This window comes from Bubalus kerabau, chromosome 14 (genome assembly GCF_029407905.1).
Source record: "Bubalus kerabau isolate K-KA32 ecotype Philippines breed swamp buffalo chromosome 14, PCC_UOA_SB_1v2, whole genome shotgun sequence".
Classification (NCBI taxonomy): Eukaryota; Metazoa; Chordata; class Mammalia; order Artiodactyla; family Bovidae; genus Bubalus; species Bubalus kerabau.
Window position 1 is genome coordinate 6324349 of NC_073637.1, and position 15647 is coordinate 6339995.

Below are 15647 nucleotides of genomic sequence, written 5' to 3' on the forward strand. Positions count from 1 at the left end.
ATGTAGTAATGTACAGCATGTATAGTCACACACTGCTTTTTTCCTCTCAAAATTATGTGTCTAAGCCTTTATTCCTTTTAGCTGCTTCATAATACTCTATTTTAGTGTTTGTTTTGCTTAGAAGGCAATTGCACCCCACTCCAGTACTCTTGCCTGGAAAATCCCATGGACAGAGGAGCCTGGTGGGCCGCAGTCCATGGGGTCGCTAAGAGTCGGACACGACTGAGCGACTTCACTTTCACGCATTGGAGGAGGAAATGGCAACCCACTCCAGTATTCTTGCCTGGAGAATCCCAGGGACGGCGGGGCCTAGTGGGCTGCCATCTATGGGGTCGCACAGAGTCGGACATGACTGAAGCGACTTAGCTGTAGCAGTAGCAGTTTGCTTATTTGTTCTCCTGTTGGTGGGTATTTAGGTTGCCTCGATGTGTTACCATCATAACCAGCAGGTCTTGGGTTTTGAATATGCTGGTCTCTCTCTGGTGTGCTTTCTTGGAGAAAATGGGGGTAGTAGAGCCCCTTTATATTAAGGGCACAGTGGTATTGAAGACAGTGATAGAAGCAGATTTGTAATATGAAAAAAGTTCAGTTAAGACACCCTGTGGAGCTGCTGAAGAGTCGAAAAGAGGAACATCCTGAACCTTTGGAGACCGTTGGCGACCACGTCACAGCCCGGCCTGTAGTGAATGCAGTGGCAGTGAGCGGGGAGAGGAGGGGCGTGCAAGGGCCTGACTCACGGAAAGCAGGAGACACTGCTCCTAGCCTGTGCTCACTCGCTGCTTGCACACGGGGCTTGCACTTTTGGAAGGATGGGATGTCGGTAGATGATACTTTGGCTCCCTCTGACGTTCAGCTTGGAGTCAGACCACCACACAGGACCCCAAGGAGGAAGTGGGCCGGATCCCTGAGTGGGACCTGCCTGATACCAGGGGGAAGCCTGGGTCCCAAACCCCCACAAACTCATCCTCTGATTTTGCTTCCCCTCCCAGTTTGACCTCCAACGGGTCGTGATTTACTGCGACTCCCGACACGCGGAACTGGAGACCTGCTGTGACATCCCCTCGGGTCCGGTGAGCAGAGACTCTGCCCGGGGGGTGGGGGGATGGGTCCTTGACTTCCTCCCCGTGACCCCCTGGGGAGGGGGTGTTCAGGGTCTGGGAGCAGAATCAGGACACCTGCCATCAGAGTGCAGCATGGGAGGGAGCCTGGTGGTCATCACCAGGGGCTCCAGTTCCAGGTTGGGTGGGGCGTGGGTTGGGGGAGCAGATTCCTCTGGCCTCAGTCAGCAGCCCCGGGGGCCCAGCTCTGGGTGGTGAGGGGCAGAGGCTGGCCGCGTGTCCCCAGGAGAGAAGGGCCTTGGTGCTGTCAGTGCTCAGGGCTCATCAGCAAGACCGGGGAGGCAGCTCGGGGTCGGGAACAGCGGGCCGGACCAGACTGCCTGGTGTGCCTGGACCCTCTGTGCGGTTCTGCCTGTCCTGGGCCCTCCCCACCTCCGCCTCCGCCAAGGTGCCTCCTCTCCACTCTCTTTACCGAGGACCCACCCCAGGGATGCCTCAGTAGTCCAGCCTTCCAGGGCTAAAGGCTAAAATCCCCATACTGTGCTCGGGCAGCCCAGATCTTGAGTACAGTGAGCACCCGGACAGCGTGTCCTGTCTCAGGATGACCGTCGGGCACAGGCACCCAGAGGTGGTTGTTGTCAGAGGTGGGGCTGCAGAGTCAGATGAGCCCGGCTGTTGAGAGAGGAGAGGGAGGGAAGGGAGGAGGACAGATAAAATTAGGAGAGAACAAAGGGAAAGAACGAGTGAGGCAGTGGAGGGGAAGGGAAGGAGGAAAGAAGGGAGGGAAGGGAAGAAATAAGTCATTATCCGGCATATGCCTGGCTCCTGGTTTCCAGCTCGATACTTCAGTCCCACTAAACCCTTTTCACCATATTATGATGGAAACGCCCTTGTCCCCATGTTAAGCGGTTCCCGCAGGCTGCTGAGAGGCCAGTGGAGGGGCCGAGACCCGTTGTCTCATCTGACTCCAGATGAGCCTGACTCCATGCCCATCTGACTCCGAGGTCTCGGAGTGCCAGAACCTATAGTCAGATACTTGCTTGTCCTGCTCAGGCTCCGGCCTCCTCAGGGTTCCCAGCGCCCCTTTGCCTGGACAGGGAAGCACTCCAGGGTGCTGGACAAGAAGCCAGGTTCTGACCGCTCTGCTTCCTCCCAGTGTCAGGTGACCGTGCTGACGGAACCCTCCCCGCCGCCCCAGCCGCCTCCCACCTCTGGCAGTGAGCAGATCGGGTTTTTGAAGACCATCAACTGCTCCTGCCCACCTGGAGAAAAGGTACACAGTCCACCCTCAGCCGCAGGCCTGGGGTCCCAGAGCTCAGTGGGCCCAGAGCTCACAGAACTAGCAGTGGAGCTGGGAATTTCCCATCATGCACGTGGGCTGCCAGGGCAGGATGACCCTGGGCTCCAGGTAGCTCTCAGGTCTGGGGACTATCCTTGCTCCTGGGACTTCTTCTGGATCTCTGTGGGCCTTGGGAGGGGAGCCCCTCAGACCTCACTGGGATGAACATTTTCCTGAAGTTAATGATGTCTTCTCAAAGTTTCTCTGCCTCCTGGTGTCCTCTTCACTCCTGTGCAACTAAACAGCCAGACTTGCTTTGAGAATAAGTGTCAGCAGGGCAGCGGCAGAGGGTTCAGGTGGCTCTGTGGGGTCCACCGCCGTCCGTCTGCACTCTGTTGGCCATGCTATGGAATCTGAATGTATATAGGAATAGAGTTTAGTGCTTCTTGTTTTAAAACCCAGTGCATTTCTGACTAGCACCACCACCTCCTGTTTGTCTGGATGAAATGTCTCCTTGGATGCCTGGGGCCTTCATCTGTTGTTTTCCTGTAGACCAGAGGCCTTCTTAATAAGAAAAAAATTTCCACTGTTGGAGCAGAACAAACAAGTAACACCAGGATGACAAATTGGAGTTGGTCTCCACGAGGCTCTGCTTTAGGCTCTGCCCAGGCTCTGCCCTGGGTGGCCTCAGGGCCCTCCATCTCCAGTGTTCAGCATAGTCATCGCTCTGTCTACACCTCCCAGCTCGGGACTGGCATGTGGCAGGTGCCCCCTGACTTTGCAGGGATCTTGGGAGACAGGCCAGCATACAAAGTGGTGATTGAGGTTACCTGGAATAAACACACTTTAAGAATTTCCCAACAGATGTGTTTCATTAAGCCTGCCCGTGGTGGCAGCCTCTCCTCCCTACCGCCTTCCCTCTCCTCTGTTCTTCATCACTCTCTCCTTTCTTTTTCCTCCCAGAGGGCCCCTCAGGAGCTCTCAGTCAGGTGGGGTGGTCAGACCATGACCCTACCTATTGGGAGACCTCGAGGAGCCAGCCCAGTCTTGCTGCAAGCTGAAGCTTTCCTGGGGAGTCAGTGAAGTGGGGCACCTCTGGCCTGGTTCTGGGTTCTGATTGGGAGAAGCCGGGGAGGGAGTCAGATTGGGTGCCCACAGGGTGCCGGGCAGGGCTCCTCCTCCTCCATGGCACCCTGGGCATGCTCAGGGCTTCAGGACACGGACAATGTGCTGATCATATTCTCACTCATCAATGTCATAACAAAAGCAACCATCCAAACCCAAATCCTTTTGGAGTCTTTGTTTTCCGTTAAAAACCCCAAATGAGAAGGGTAACTGCAGCAATGTGAGGTTTGGCACACCGGCACGCGGACTGTGCCAGGGAGGGCGGCCAGTGGGGCTCTGCCCAGGTCAGGGTTTCCCCGGAGCCCTGCCCTGGTGGGGACCCTTGCAGGGAAGCCTGGGGTCAAGCAGGCTTCTGTCCCCTCTTAGCACCCACCTTCCGCGTCCCCAGCTCACAGACACCCACTGAATGGCCACTGACCTCCTCGGCTTGGCCTCTAGATCCCTTCCCCCAGCTGTCCCTGCTTTGTGCGGCCCCTCGTGGCTCCCAGTTGCCCTTCTTGCCTCATTTCACTCCACATTCCGCTCCCAGTCTCCAGGCAGGCAGGAGCGTCCTGTTCCGTGGAGGGGGCGAGATCCTCCTTGCCTTCTGCAGTTTGCATGTGAAGGTTCGTCTGCCTAGAACACCTTTTCCCCCTCTGGCCTTTTTATCTGGCTAATGCCTGCTCTTCTTTCAAGACATCCTCAGAAAATCCTTTTCTCATTGTATTATTGTCTGATTTTCCTCCTTCCTTCCTCCTGTCCTCCCCTTCCCTGCTCCTCCCTTCCCCTACTTTCGGCTCCCTCCCTGTTTGTATTCTTCCTTTCATTATCACATCCGTGGGTAATTATTCCTTCAGCACCTGCTATTTGCATGACATTATGGCCATTTTCTTTCCCTCTTCTTCCATCTACCTTGGCAGTTATCATCCTGGACGAAGACTCTGCTTGTCTCTACTTCCATAAGCTCATAAATTCCAGATGGCAAAGACTGAATCGTTTCATGTGTGTATTTTCAGCCACTGTATTAAATAATGATTGAGTTGATGGGAAGGTGGGATCCAGGCAGCATATGAAGCGATGGATGGAATGGATTATTGGGTGTTGCTCCCCAGAGTTTGAGGCTGGCGTCTGTCCATTGATGGATGATCTCTCCACCAGTAGCTGTATTTGGAGGCCAGGTCCCAGCTCCCCATGCAGGTTGGCAGTTTGCGATCAGGAGCTCTCAGCTGCCGTGAACTCTGTCCAGCTTACTGATCAGCACATGGCTTTCTAAGAGACTGGCTTACCAGCCTGTGCCAGGGATCACCCGCCAGTGAAGAGAGAAGGGGGAAATTAAGACAGAGCCTTACTTGTTTCTTTTGTCTTTCTTCCTTCAGGGTGAGAAGGGCTTCGATGGCCCCGTGGGACTCCCTGGCCCAAAGGTCAGTACTGGAACTGCAGACCAGTCCTTTGAGCCTGAGGATCTTTTGATTTGCTCTCTTTGTAAGAAAGAAAGAAAAAAAAATAACCAAAACAGTGGTGTGTTAGTTTACTGTCCTGTGGGGTTTTTCTTCTGAGCTTGTTGAGATGGAAGAACAGAGCAAGTGCCATGAAGTTCGGAACCTTTGAGTCTCTTCGCAGCTCAGAAGGTTCATTTCCCAGCTTGACAGCATGAGCTAGAAGGAGGTGGAACTCGCACGCCCAGGCTCAGATCCCGTTTGTTCCAGCAGCCTCAGTTCTCTGTGGTCAGCTAACCCTCATCCATCCTTTCAGGCCTCTATAGTCCAGAAACTTTGGGGGTTGGGCTTTAAACAGTCTGTTTAGCACCTGCAATCTGTTTGTTTAAATTGGTTGGAATTATTTTTGTGCTTGTTTTCCAAGCTCACCAATTGCTCAAAGCCAGGTGTCTCCCCAGGGCCTTCCTCATTCAGGGACCAGCCTCTTCTCTCTCCACCACTGCCCAGGTTTACAGCATTTATGAGGCAGGATGGGGCTGTCATCTCTCATCATGGTTTTGGTCTCAGAAAGCTGAGACCCGAAAAGATGTGGATTGCCCCTGGGGGTGGGTCATACAGTGGCTGCCCTGGGCTCCTGGAATTAGGAGGTTGGGGAAGTTATTCAGATGCTTCTCCCCTCTTCGGGGGTGGGAAGCCTGGCCTCATGGTGCAGTTGGCAGTGATAAAACGAGTCGCTTAGCCAGTGCCGGGGAGCCTTGCCCGACTGGAGGACCTGACCCGCTGCTGTCTCTGGTTTCCGCCCCTCAGGGAGACATGGGAGCCACTGGGCCAGCAGGCGCTCCTGGACCCAAGGGAGAGAAAGGAGATACGGTGAGTGAAGGCCTCTCCACCATGGCTAGTGTGGGGGACCCCTCTCCATGGGCATGGGGGTGCCTCCCGGCCACTCTGGCCTCACCCCGCACCACCCCACCCCAACCCCTGGAATCCTGTGCTCCAGATGGGCGCTGCGTCTCCTAGCATCAATGGTGCGGATTCAGAGTAGGCGGACCCCAGCCATTGGCCTTGGCTCCAGTCTTCATTAGCTGTGTGACTGTGAGATTAGTCTCTTAACCTCTGAAAATCTCATCTTACTCCACTCGCAAAGTAAAGAAAGTAACAGCTTTGTCTATAAAACGCCTGGGCCGTGGTAAGTGGTCAGTGAATGAGAGCGGGTATAGCCAGTTCCTTTTAGGTTCTGTGCTCAGGGGGTTCCCTGAAGACAAGACAGACGAGACAGAGTCACTCTCCTAGACGAGTTAGCCTAGCAGATAGCACCCCTCACGTCATCATCTGAGAGCTCGTAATTGTAACTGTACCACCTGCCCTTCACCAGTGCTTCATGTGGGTTCCCTCCTTACTTCTTAGAAGCACTTATTTTAAATTCTTATTGGAGTATGGTTGGTTTACAGTGTTGTGTTGGTTTCTGGTGTACAGCAGAACGAATCAGCCATACACATCCCTTCTTTTTTGGATTTCCTTCCCGCTTAGGTGACCACAGAGCATTGAATGAGTTCCTTGTGCCATACAGTAGGTTCTCATTGGTTATCTATTTTAGACATAATATCAATAGCGTACATATGCCAATCTCAATCTCCCAGTTCATCCCACCCCAGAACATAGTCTCTTCACTTCTCTGATGTGAAGGATACAGGATTTTCAGACTTGTATGATATGTTTGTTATCATGGAGCCTGCATGTGTCAGAGGCGAGATTTGAACCTGTGTTAATCTGAGTCCTGTGCTCACCTGCTGAGCTCTGCCTCTCACCCGCCCCGTGTATGCCTGCCTCCTGTAGGGGTGGGAAGCGCCTGCTCTGTGCAGAGCAGCACGGAGCAGGAAGACCTGCTGGGGTCACAGGGTGCGTTGTGTACCTGGCTCTGTTTACCTGAATACTGTTTGACAGCACTCTTTCTCACTTGACCTTCAGATTGGGGTTACAAGGTGGGGGCTGGTGAAACACCCATCCTACTCATACACGGGGAAAAAAAGCAGAAACAGCCAGCGAGAGGTCTCAGATGTCAGATTTAACAGACAAAGCCTGCAAAGTAGCCATTAAATTATATCCAAAGAGCTAAAGGAAACTTGTGAAGGAAGTGGAGGGGAGCGTTGTGACAATATCTCATCAAATACAGAATATAAAGAAGTATAACAACAGATTTGAACTGGCTGAAGAAAGAGCCAGAATTCTTGAAAATAAATCAGTGGAGATTACTTAAACTGAAGATCAGAGAGAAAAAATAATGAATAGAAATGAAGAGCCTCAGAGAAATGTGGGGGCCTGTGAAGTCAATCAGTGGGCACATAATATGGTTACCAGGAGAGGAGCATAAAAAGTAATCAGAGAAATCAAGTCTAAAGACATCCTAAACTTGATGAAGCATAGTCACCTACACACTTGGAAAGCCTCAGGAACTCCAATCAAGAAATGCAAAAGGAGATCCATCCTTAGAAACATCATAGCATCAATTTGTTGTTCAGTCACTAAGTCGTGTCCAGCTCTTTGCAACCCAATGAACTGGAGCACGCCAGGCCTTCCTGTCCTTCACCGTCTCTCAGAGTTTGCTCAAACTCATGTCCATTGAGTTGGTGATGCCATCCAACCGTCTCATTCTCTGTCATCCCCTTCTCCTCCTGCCCTCAATCTTTCCCAGCATCAGGGTCTTTTCCAATGAGTCAGCTCTTCACATCAGGTGGCCAAAGTATTGGAGCTTCAACTTCAGCATCAGTCATTCAATGAATGTTCAGGGTTGATTTCCTTCAGGATTTACTGCTTTGATCTTGCAATCCAAGGGACTCTCAAGAATCTACTCATGAACCATAATTCAAAAGCATCAGTTATTCAGTGCTCAGCCCTCTTTATGGTCCAACTCTCACATCCATACATGACTACTGGAAAAGCCATAGCTTTGTCTATATGGACCTTTGTTGGCAAAGTGATGTCTCTGCTGCTGTCTAGGAGTCTTCCAAAGATCAAGCATCTTTCCATTTCATGAGTTCTGTTACCATCTGCAGTGATTTTGGAGCCCAAGAAAATAATATCAATAAAAAGTGCTAAAAGACAAAACAAAAAATGGGAAAGCAGCAGAAGAAAAATGAGTCACGATGTGGAAAGAAACCCCAATAACATGATCAGCTGACTCATCACCAAAAATAATTGAGGTCAGAATGTAGGGGGATGACAACTTCAAAGTAATAATTATGGCAATGTATCACTGGGTACTTAACAAATATTTATCACAACAGTAGCTCAAAAGGGGGGGAGATGGAATAGGTCACACAGCAGTATGTCTCTCAACCTCAATGGAAGTGAGTTAGTGTAAGTCTGAGGTTGATCCTGAAAAGTTAAGACATATACGGGAAACTTCAAACAACCTCCAAGAAAAATAATTTAAAAGTATACAGTGACAATATCCTTAAAGAGGTTAAAATATTGCAGTAAAAACGTACTCATGTAGTAAAGGAAAGAGTAATAAAGAAGGAAAAAAAGGAAGAAAGTCAGGAGACATGGAAAACAGAAAGTTAGATGGCATATGTAAATCTGCCTATATCAAAACCAGCATTGCCTGTAAATGGATTATACAAACTAATTAAAAAAGCAGAGATTTTCAGACTGGACATAAAAGCAAGATCCAGCGTGTTCTGTCTAGAGGAGACAAACTTTAGATTCAAATATATAAATAGGCTGAAAATGTGTCCAATACACATTCTACAAGTTGAAAACATTAAAAATTGGAGTGACTGTAGCCATACCAGAGAGAGTAGGCTTTAAAAAGTTAATAGAAACAAAGAGGAGCATTTTATCACGATAAAAATGTTGATCCTTCAAAAATATGCAACAGTTATCAACATATGTGCGCCTAAGAACAGAACCCCTAAATACGTGAAGTCAGTACTGAGAATTGAAGTGAGAGATAAACAATTCGTCACCAAGGATCAGAGATGTCAGCACTCCACGCCCAGGAACGGGCGCACAGCGAGGAGTGTGGAGGCGTGGAGCTCCACGCGCAGGGATGGGCACACAGCGAGGAGTGTGGAGGCATGGAGCTCCACTCGCAGGAACGGGCGCGCAGCGAGGAGTGTGGAGGCGTGGAGCCCTCGGATACGCTGCAGCTGCTCTGAAGAACCATCCGGCACTCCTTCAAGGGTTAAGCACAGAATTACCGCAAGACCCAGCAGTTCCACTCCTAGGTATACAGCCAAGAGAAATGAAAACACATGTTTGTATGAGAATTTGCCCATGGATTTTCATAGTGGCGTTATTCATCATAACCAAACAGCAGAAACAACCCAAATGTTCACCACCTGATGAACGGATAAATGAAATGTGTCTTAGCCATGCAACGTCATATTGTTCTGTAATAGAATGAGGTTTGATACAGGCCATAAGGAGGGTAAACTTTGGAAACAGTTTGCTAAGGAAACACTGGCTATGAAGCCAGTCATAAAAGCCCACATATTGTATGATTTCATTTATATAAAATGTCTAGAATAGGCAAACCTACAGAGACAGGAAAGAGACTGATTGTTGCCCAGAGCAGAGGGTGGGGGGAAAGGGGAGCGACAACTATGGGTATGGGGTTCTTTGGGGGGCGATGAAACATTCTAAAATTGATTGTGCTGATGTTGCTCAAGTCTATAAATGTACTAAATTGAATGTAAATAGCTGAATTATGTGCTGTGTAGATTATATCTTGGGCTTCCCTGGTGGCTCAGTGGTAAAGAATCTGCCTGCCAGTGCAGGAGACTCAGGTTCGATCTCTGGGTCAGGAAGATCCCCTGGAGAAGGAAATGGCAACCCACCCCAGTATTCTTGCCTGGAGAATCCCATGGACAGAGGAGCCTTGTGGGTTATAGTCCATGGGGGTCATAAAGAGTTGGATGTGACTTAGCGACTAAACAACAACAGATTACATCTTTAAAAAGCTGATGTGGAAAAAAGAATACTACTGTCAGGCTGAGTCATTGGGAAAATGAAATAAAAATGTTGATAATCAACACTCAGTGAATGATAGACGACTTTTAGAGGTTCTTTGGCAGAGCTTGTGAGAAAACAGCCAGCCGTTCGAATCCCAGGCACGCTCGCCGTGTGTGGTGCTGTGCCATGGAGATGCTCTGTAGCAAACCTGTCTTTTGCTTTCCCCTTCCAGGGCAGAGGACCTTTTGTGCAAGGAGAAAAGGGTGAAAAGGTAAGCACCTCCCCGTTGTCTCACTCCTCCAGGGGCCATGGAGGTAGCCCAGGACCAGGATGAGGGCCTTGGGTTCAGGAGAGGTGTATGTGCCATGATGCTGCTGGTAAGAATTGGGTGGGAGGGAAGAGGTCTCCCAGCTGAGTGCCTCAGTGTTAAGTGTGAGGAGGGAAAGGCTTGTCTGGGTCCTGGATGCTGTACAGTGCCTAAGAGCACAGGGCACTTCATGGGGCTCCTGGTAAATGGGATACGGAGCTGCAGATGTGGTTTGAGGACCAGCACACTGGGCATTCAGTATCAAAACCTGTCCAGGCTTGTTTGCAGTGATGGGAAGGATGGTCTGTGTGTGATCAGACGTGCTGAGAAAGTTTGAATAGCAGGTACCGGTAGGAGCGGGGAGACCAGAGGAGCTTGGGGAATTGCCAGGAGATTGTTGCAGAAGCACAAAAGGAAGGTGAGGAGGGGCAGAGTGAGGACAGATGGAGGGACGGGGGCCTGTGACGTGCTCCCCGGCTACGAATGCTGCACCTTCTCTGACCTTCATCCATTGTGGCGATGATGCACACGCTCGACAGATCCTGGGAAAGAGGGGGACGCTTTCTTACAGTGTCCGCCTAGAAGAAGCCATAAAATAGTCACTAAAATGCCATCTTCTACTCACACCCGTGATCAAAGCTACATCTCCCATTTCTCAGGAGAACAGCTGCAAGACTTTGCAACATACGTTCATGTTGGTCATTTTGTCAGTGTCTGGGCACTTGCAGACTCAGGACGCAGACCACTGGACCCTGGGGGGCTCACATCAACCTCTTGCGTAGGGTTGATGAGGTAAAGCAGGTGCTGCTCTGTCAAGTTACTATGGAAACGGAGCTCTCACATACCCAGCCCATTTTCTCTGTAGAGTACCTTTTATTTAGTTCGTTCAGGTCTAGAGATTTACTCTGAGGAGATAAATGGAGGTTGTGCACAAGTACATAGCCACACGTTTCCTTCAGCGAAATCTATAAGCCAGTCTGGAAACAACTATTGCTCTGGCGGCAGCTACAGTACTGTAGAATGGTCGCCGTCGTGCAGTCCCAAGACACAACGGCACAGCTCCGTAACGCAGTAACACTTGTGGACACATAGTCACATTTAGAAGGATAATTAGTGACCCAGAAAATGAAGATAATATTTTGTTAATTTTTAAAACACATTGCAAAATATCTATGCAGTGTGACTCATGCGTTGTGTGTGGGCATGTGCGTGCGTGGAAGAGAGACAGATTAATCCTGGAAGCAAATCCCCATTGTTGACCTCTGGTTGTCTGTGGGTGGCCAGGCTGTGAGGGTCTTTATTTTGTCCCTTATATTCCTTTGTGTCTTCATTGATTCTGCAATGAACTTCTCTTTGTTTACCTGTATTAAAAGCTCAGGCACATGCACACACACTTAGTAACTACTGCCCAAGAATACAAAGCCGTTGGAGAGAGGGCGTGAGCAGACAGCATAACGTGAGCTCTGCACCTGCAGACCTGGGTGGCTGGTGCTGCTCTCAGCCCTGCTGTCAGAGTCTAGTCTCCCAATGCCTGAAGCAGGGCTGATGGACCACCTTCCACGGTTCCTGTGTAGGCTCAAAGCATCGCAGCTGGAACTTGGTTTGATAATTGCCAGCATGCTGGTTCCTGAGGGCCCAGAGCCAGGACACAGGCTATTAACAGGACACCCAGATGCTCCTCGGGCTCAGGACTGGGGCTGCTGGAGCCCTCTTGAAGTCAGGGGGCTCAGCCTGGGTCCTGGTCCAGCCTGAGCTCTGAGTGACGTGCTGCCCCTCTGGTGTGTTGGTGTCGCCAGGAGAAACTGACAGGCACCCCTTCTCCTGGGAGGAGCAGCTGCACCTCTGCCCCGTGCATTCTGATTGAGCTCAGGTTAGGCAGCCTCCTCCCGATGCCTGGAGGCACATCCCTGGTGCCCTGGAGTCCAGGCTGCAACACCACCCTCAGAGCTGAAGCTGCTCTGTCAGAGCCCCGCGGGGGCACCTCCTCACACACGTGGCGCTGGCAGAAGAGGCTCTGGCACGCCTGGCTCTGTCCTCGATTGACATTCTCTTGCAGTTGGGCATTTTTAGTAAAGTCTGAGTTTAGATTCTGCCACATATGAGCTGTGCGATTTGGGGTGAGTCACCTCCATCTCTGGGTCCCTGCTTCCTCATCAGTGGAAACGAGGGAGTGGGTGTGATGATGTATAAAGGCCCTTGCAGGTGGCTGTTCTGAGGTTTGGTCATCAGCCCACCCCCAGCCTGAGTCCCTGGGGCCACCTTCTGTAGCTTGGAGCCTGTGCTTCTCCTCCAAGGATGCAGGAGGCCCGGGTGAGTCAAGGGGATGACTGAATCCACGGCAGGGAGAAGGCCACTGGTGACTCATGCACTTGGAAAGAGCTTCGCAGACTGGCTTTTTTGCTTGAATATTCTCTCGAAAGCAGTTGCAGAATACCAAGCAGATTGGATGGACAGGAGCCCGATGTGTCTGGAAATCATATTGCTCTGAATTGTGCTGTTTTGTTTTTTTTTAAATTTCTGGTGACGCAATTAACCAGTGTGACAGATGTGCATCAGCCCCGTGAAGGCCACGCACCCCGTAAGCTGTGTCTCATGCTGTGTGTGTCACTGCTCACGGGTGCTTCAGGGAAACCAGTGCCCTGCCTGTTTCACAGATGAGAGAGCCAGCTTAGGGGTCAAGTGACCTACCCAAGGTCACTGCTAGTAAGATGGCTAGAAAACAGTCCCGATGGGTACTAAAGTGAAGGGAAGCTTGGAGGCTGATTGAATCCCCTTTGTCCGATAGCTGAGTGAACTGAGGCTCAGAGAAGATGATGACTGGCGGAGGGTCACACACCTGAAGCCCTGCAGGAGCTCTTGGCCCCTTGACTCACCCGGCCCAAGACTGGTGTGTGGCGCTCTGTTCCTGGGCTGCTTCTGCCCTTCGTTTTGGAAATTAACATCCTCTCTGGTTCCTGTTGTGCACCATATTCTCCCTGGGGTTCTTGGGGTTCTGCTCCCTCAGTGTTTTAATATGTATGGAATCAGGCTCAGGGAAAGGGGAAACAGGCTTGTGGGGCTGCCTGAAAAGATCTGTCTGCACCTCAGGCACTGGGGACATGAAAGGAGAAAAAGGGACTTGAGACCTCCTCACAGTGCCTGGAAGACATCTGCAACTAATCCGTGCTTGTCTAAGGAGTGAATGGGTGGTTGGAATGTGGACCTCCATCATCCAGGACCAGGGGCCAGTAGAGAGGTCCCAGACTCTGTGGTCAAAAAGACTCAGCTTCAAATTCATGATGATTGTGTGTCTCCCCTTGGGCTACTTTGAGCCTCAGTTTCCTTTTCTGTAAAAGATAGGAAAGGAACTAATAGTTCCTACCATGAGAGGTTGCTCAGAGGATTCACCCAGTGCCCTTTGCCCTCATAATGGGTGACACTGCTATTCTTGTTACCCCATCATCGTTGGCAGTTCTGTCTCGGTGATGGTGGTGATGGTGATGTGGTGGTGATGTGGTGGTGGTGATGGTGATGTGGTGGTGGTGATGGTGATGGTGATGTGGTGATGCGGTGGTGATGATGGTGATGTGATGGTGGTGGTGATGGTGATGTGGTGGTGGTGATGATGGTGATGCGATGGTGAAGTGGTGATGTGATGGTGGTGGTGATGGTGATGTGGTGGTGATGGTGGTGGTGATGGTGATGTGGTGGTGATGATGGTGATGCGATGGTGGTGGTGATGGTGATGTGATGGTGGTGATGGTGGTGTTGATGGTGATGTGGTGGTGAAGTGGTGATGTGATGGTGGTGATGAGGATGATGGTCATGATGGTGGTGAAGGTGATGAGAGTCACGTTGGTGACAGTGATGATGATGGTGATGGTGGTGATGGTGGTGATGATGATGATAGGGTAGAGCCACTGCTCTGGGCTGGTTTGGACTAGTTTGAGGAGAATCAGGGAGAGCAGGGAGGGGCAATGACTTCCATGGCCCTCCACCCTTGGTCCTTCCCTGTTGACAAAATAAACAAGTAACCATGGTGAGGATGTTGGTGTGAGGCTTCCTGCAGCTGGGCACAGTGTCTTTTTTCCTTGGAGACGTGGTTCATGAGCCCCAAGGAGAGAAAAAGATTGAGAAACAAAAACGCAAGGCCAAACGGCGGGGTGTCCAGTGAACCTTCTTTTCATTCCGAGGGCCCTCCTGCTCTGGAGACCAGAGCCTTCAGGGGAGGAACCGGGAGAGGCTGCCTTGTGGCTGCTTCCTGGACCCACAGTGCCCTCTGGTGTCTGGAAGTCAGGGTGTCGGTCCAGTTTTCTCTGCATGGCTTCATTCGGTATTGGGGAGCTCTCTGCCCTTTGGGGGTGCACCGCTTTTCCCTGGGAATCTGGCACATGGTGGAATAAAGGTAAAGGGAGCCTTCGTTTTGTGCTCAAATGTGGGCTCAGGTGTTGTAAAGAAAGCACGTTTGGGGAGTTGGGCAGACCTGGTTTGGACCAGCTGTGCCGTGGCTGCGCGAGTTTTAGGTGGTGTCTCTGAGCCTCAGTCTCATCGTCTGTAAAGTGGGGCCGCTGATGCCCGTCCCTTAGGGCTGTGTTACAGGAGGTTGGCACTGCCTGTGAGAGTGTCTGCCTTAGGCCCTCAGGTAGGTGCATATAAAAATCTGTCTTTTATCATTCTTCCTTTCATTCATCTGCTACAAACTATTACTCAGATCCATGAAAGAGTGACAAGTGCTTCTTCAGGAGGCAGTCTTAAAGTGCTGAGTACGTGGGAGAGAGTGGTGGGTTCATGGAGCTCTAAAACCTGCCCTGGGTGGTCTTCTGGCAGAGAGCAGCCCAGATCTGGTGCTGGGAAGACCCAGCCCCCAAAAACCCAGTTTCCCTAGAGTGGAGCGTAATCTAGGACAGGGTGGGGAGCAGGCTCTACAACCCCCTTCAGGAGTCCGGATCACGACTTATAGATGGTGAGGGCCTTTGGGAGACAGGGGATGGAATCAGGGCCAAGTGTCTCCAAGCCATGCTTGGGTCAGCATCTCTGTACTCAGCACTTGGTAGACGGGGTGAAAAAAAACCTAAACAACAACCCGAAAGCCCTTTCTTCAGCATTTTCACAGGAATCCTGTCTGGCAATAAATAATACTTTGTATGGATTTTGTGCTTGGATTTCACAGCGCGGTGCCGCAGAAAATAATACGCGAGCAAGTAGAAGAAACTCAGCTGAATTTTTTTGGGTTGGTTGGCTCATAGCAGATAGAATTTTCAGTTCAGTTCAGTCGCTCAGTCGTGTCCAACTCTTTATGACCCCATGGACTGCAGCACACCAGCTTCCCTGTCCATCACCAACTCCTGGAGCTTGCTCAAACTCATGTCCATCGAGTCAGCGATGCCATCTCTACCATCTCATCCTCTGTCATCCCCTTCTCTTCCTGCCTTCAATCTTTCCCAGCATCAGAGTCTTTTCCAGTGAGCCATTCTTCCCATCAGGTGGCCAGAGTATTGGAGGGCAGTGAGCTCAGGTGGAGGGCATCACCT

The 15647-nt window shown here is 50.8% G+C and overlaps 1 protein-coding gene across 1 annotated transcript in view; it reads left to right on the plus strand.

Annotated features, from left to right (window-relative positions):
• The window catches only part of COL22A1 (collagen type XXII alpha 1 chain), a 223280-nt gene that overhangs the window by 63205 nt on the left and 144428 nt on the right, over positions 1-15647 (plus strand). The window contains exons 8-12 of the mRNA XM_055545712.1: positions 990-1070; positions 2215-2331; positions 4818-4862; positions 5685-5747; positions 10063-10101. Of these exons, the coding sequence (XP_055401687.1) occupies positions 990-1070; positions 2215-2331; positions 4818-4862; positions 5685-5747; positions 10063-10101 (345 nt within the window). The remainder of the gene's footprint in view (positions 1-989; positions 1071-2214; positions 2332-4817; positions 4863-5684; positions 5748-10062; positions 10102-15647) is intronic.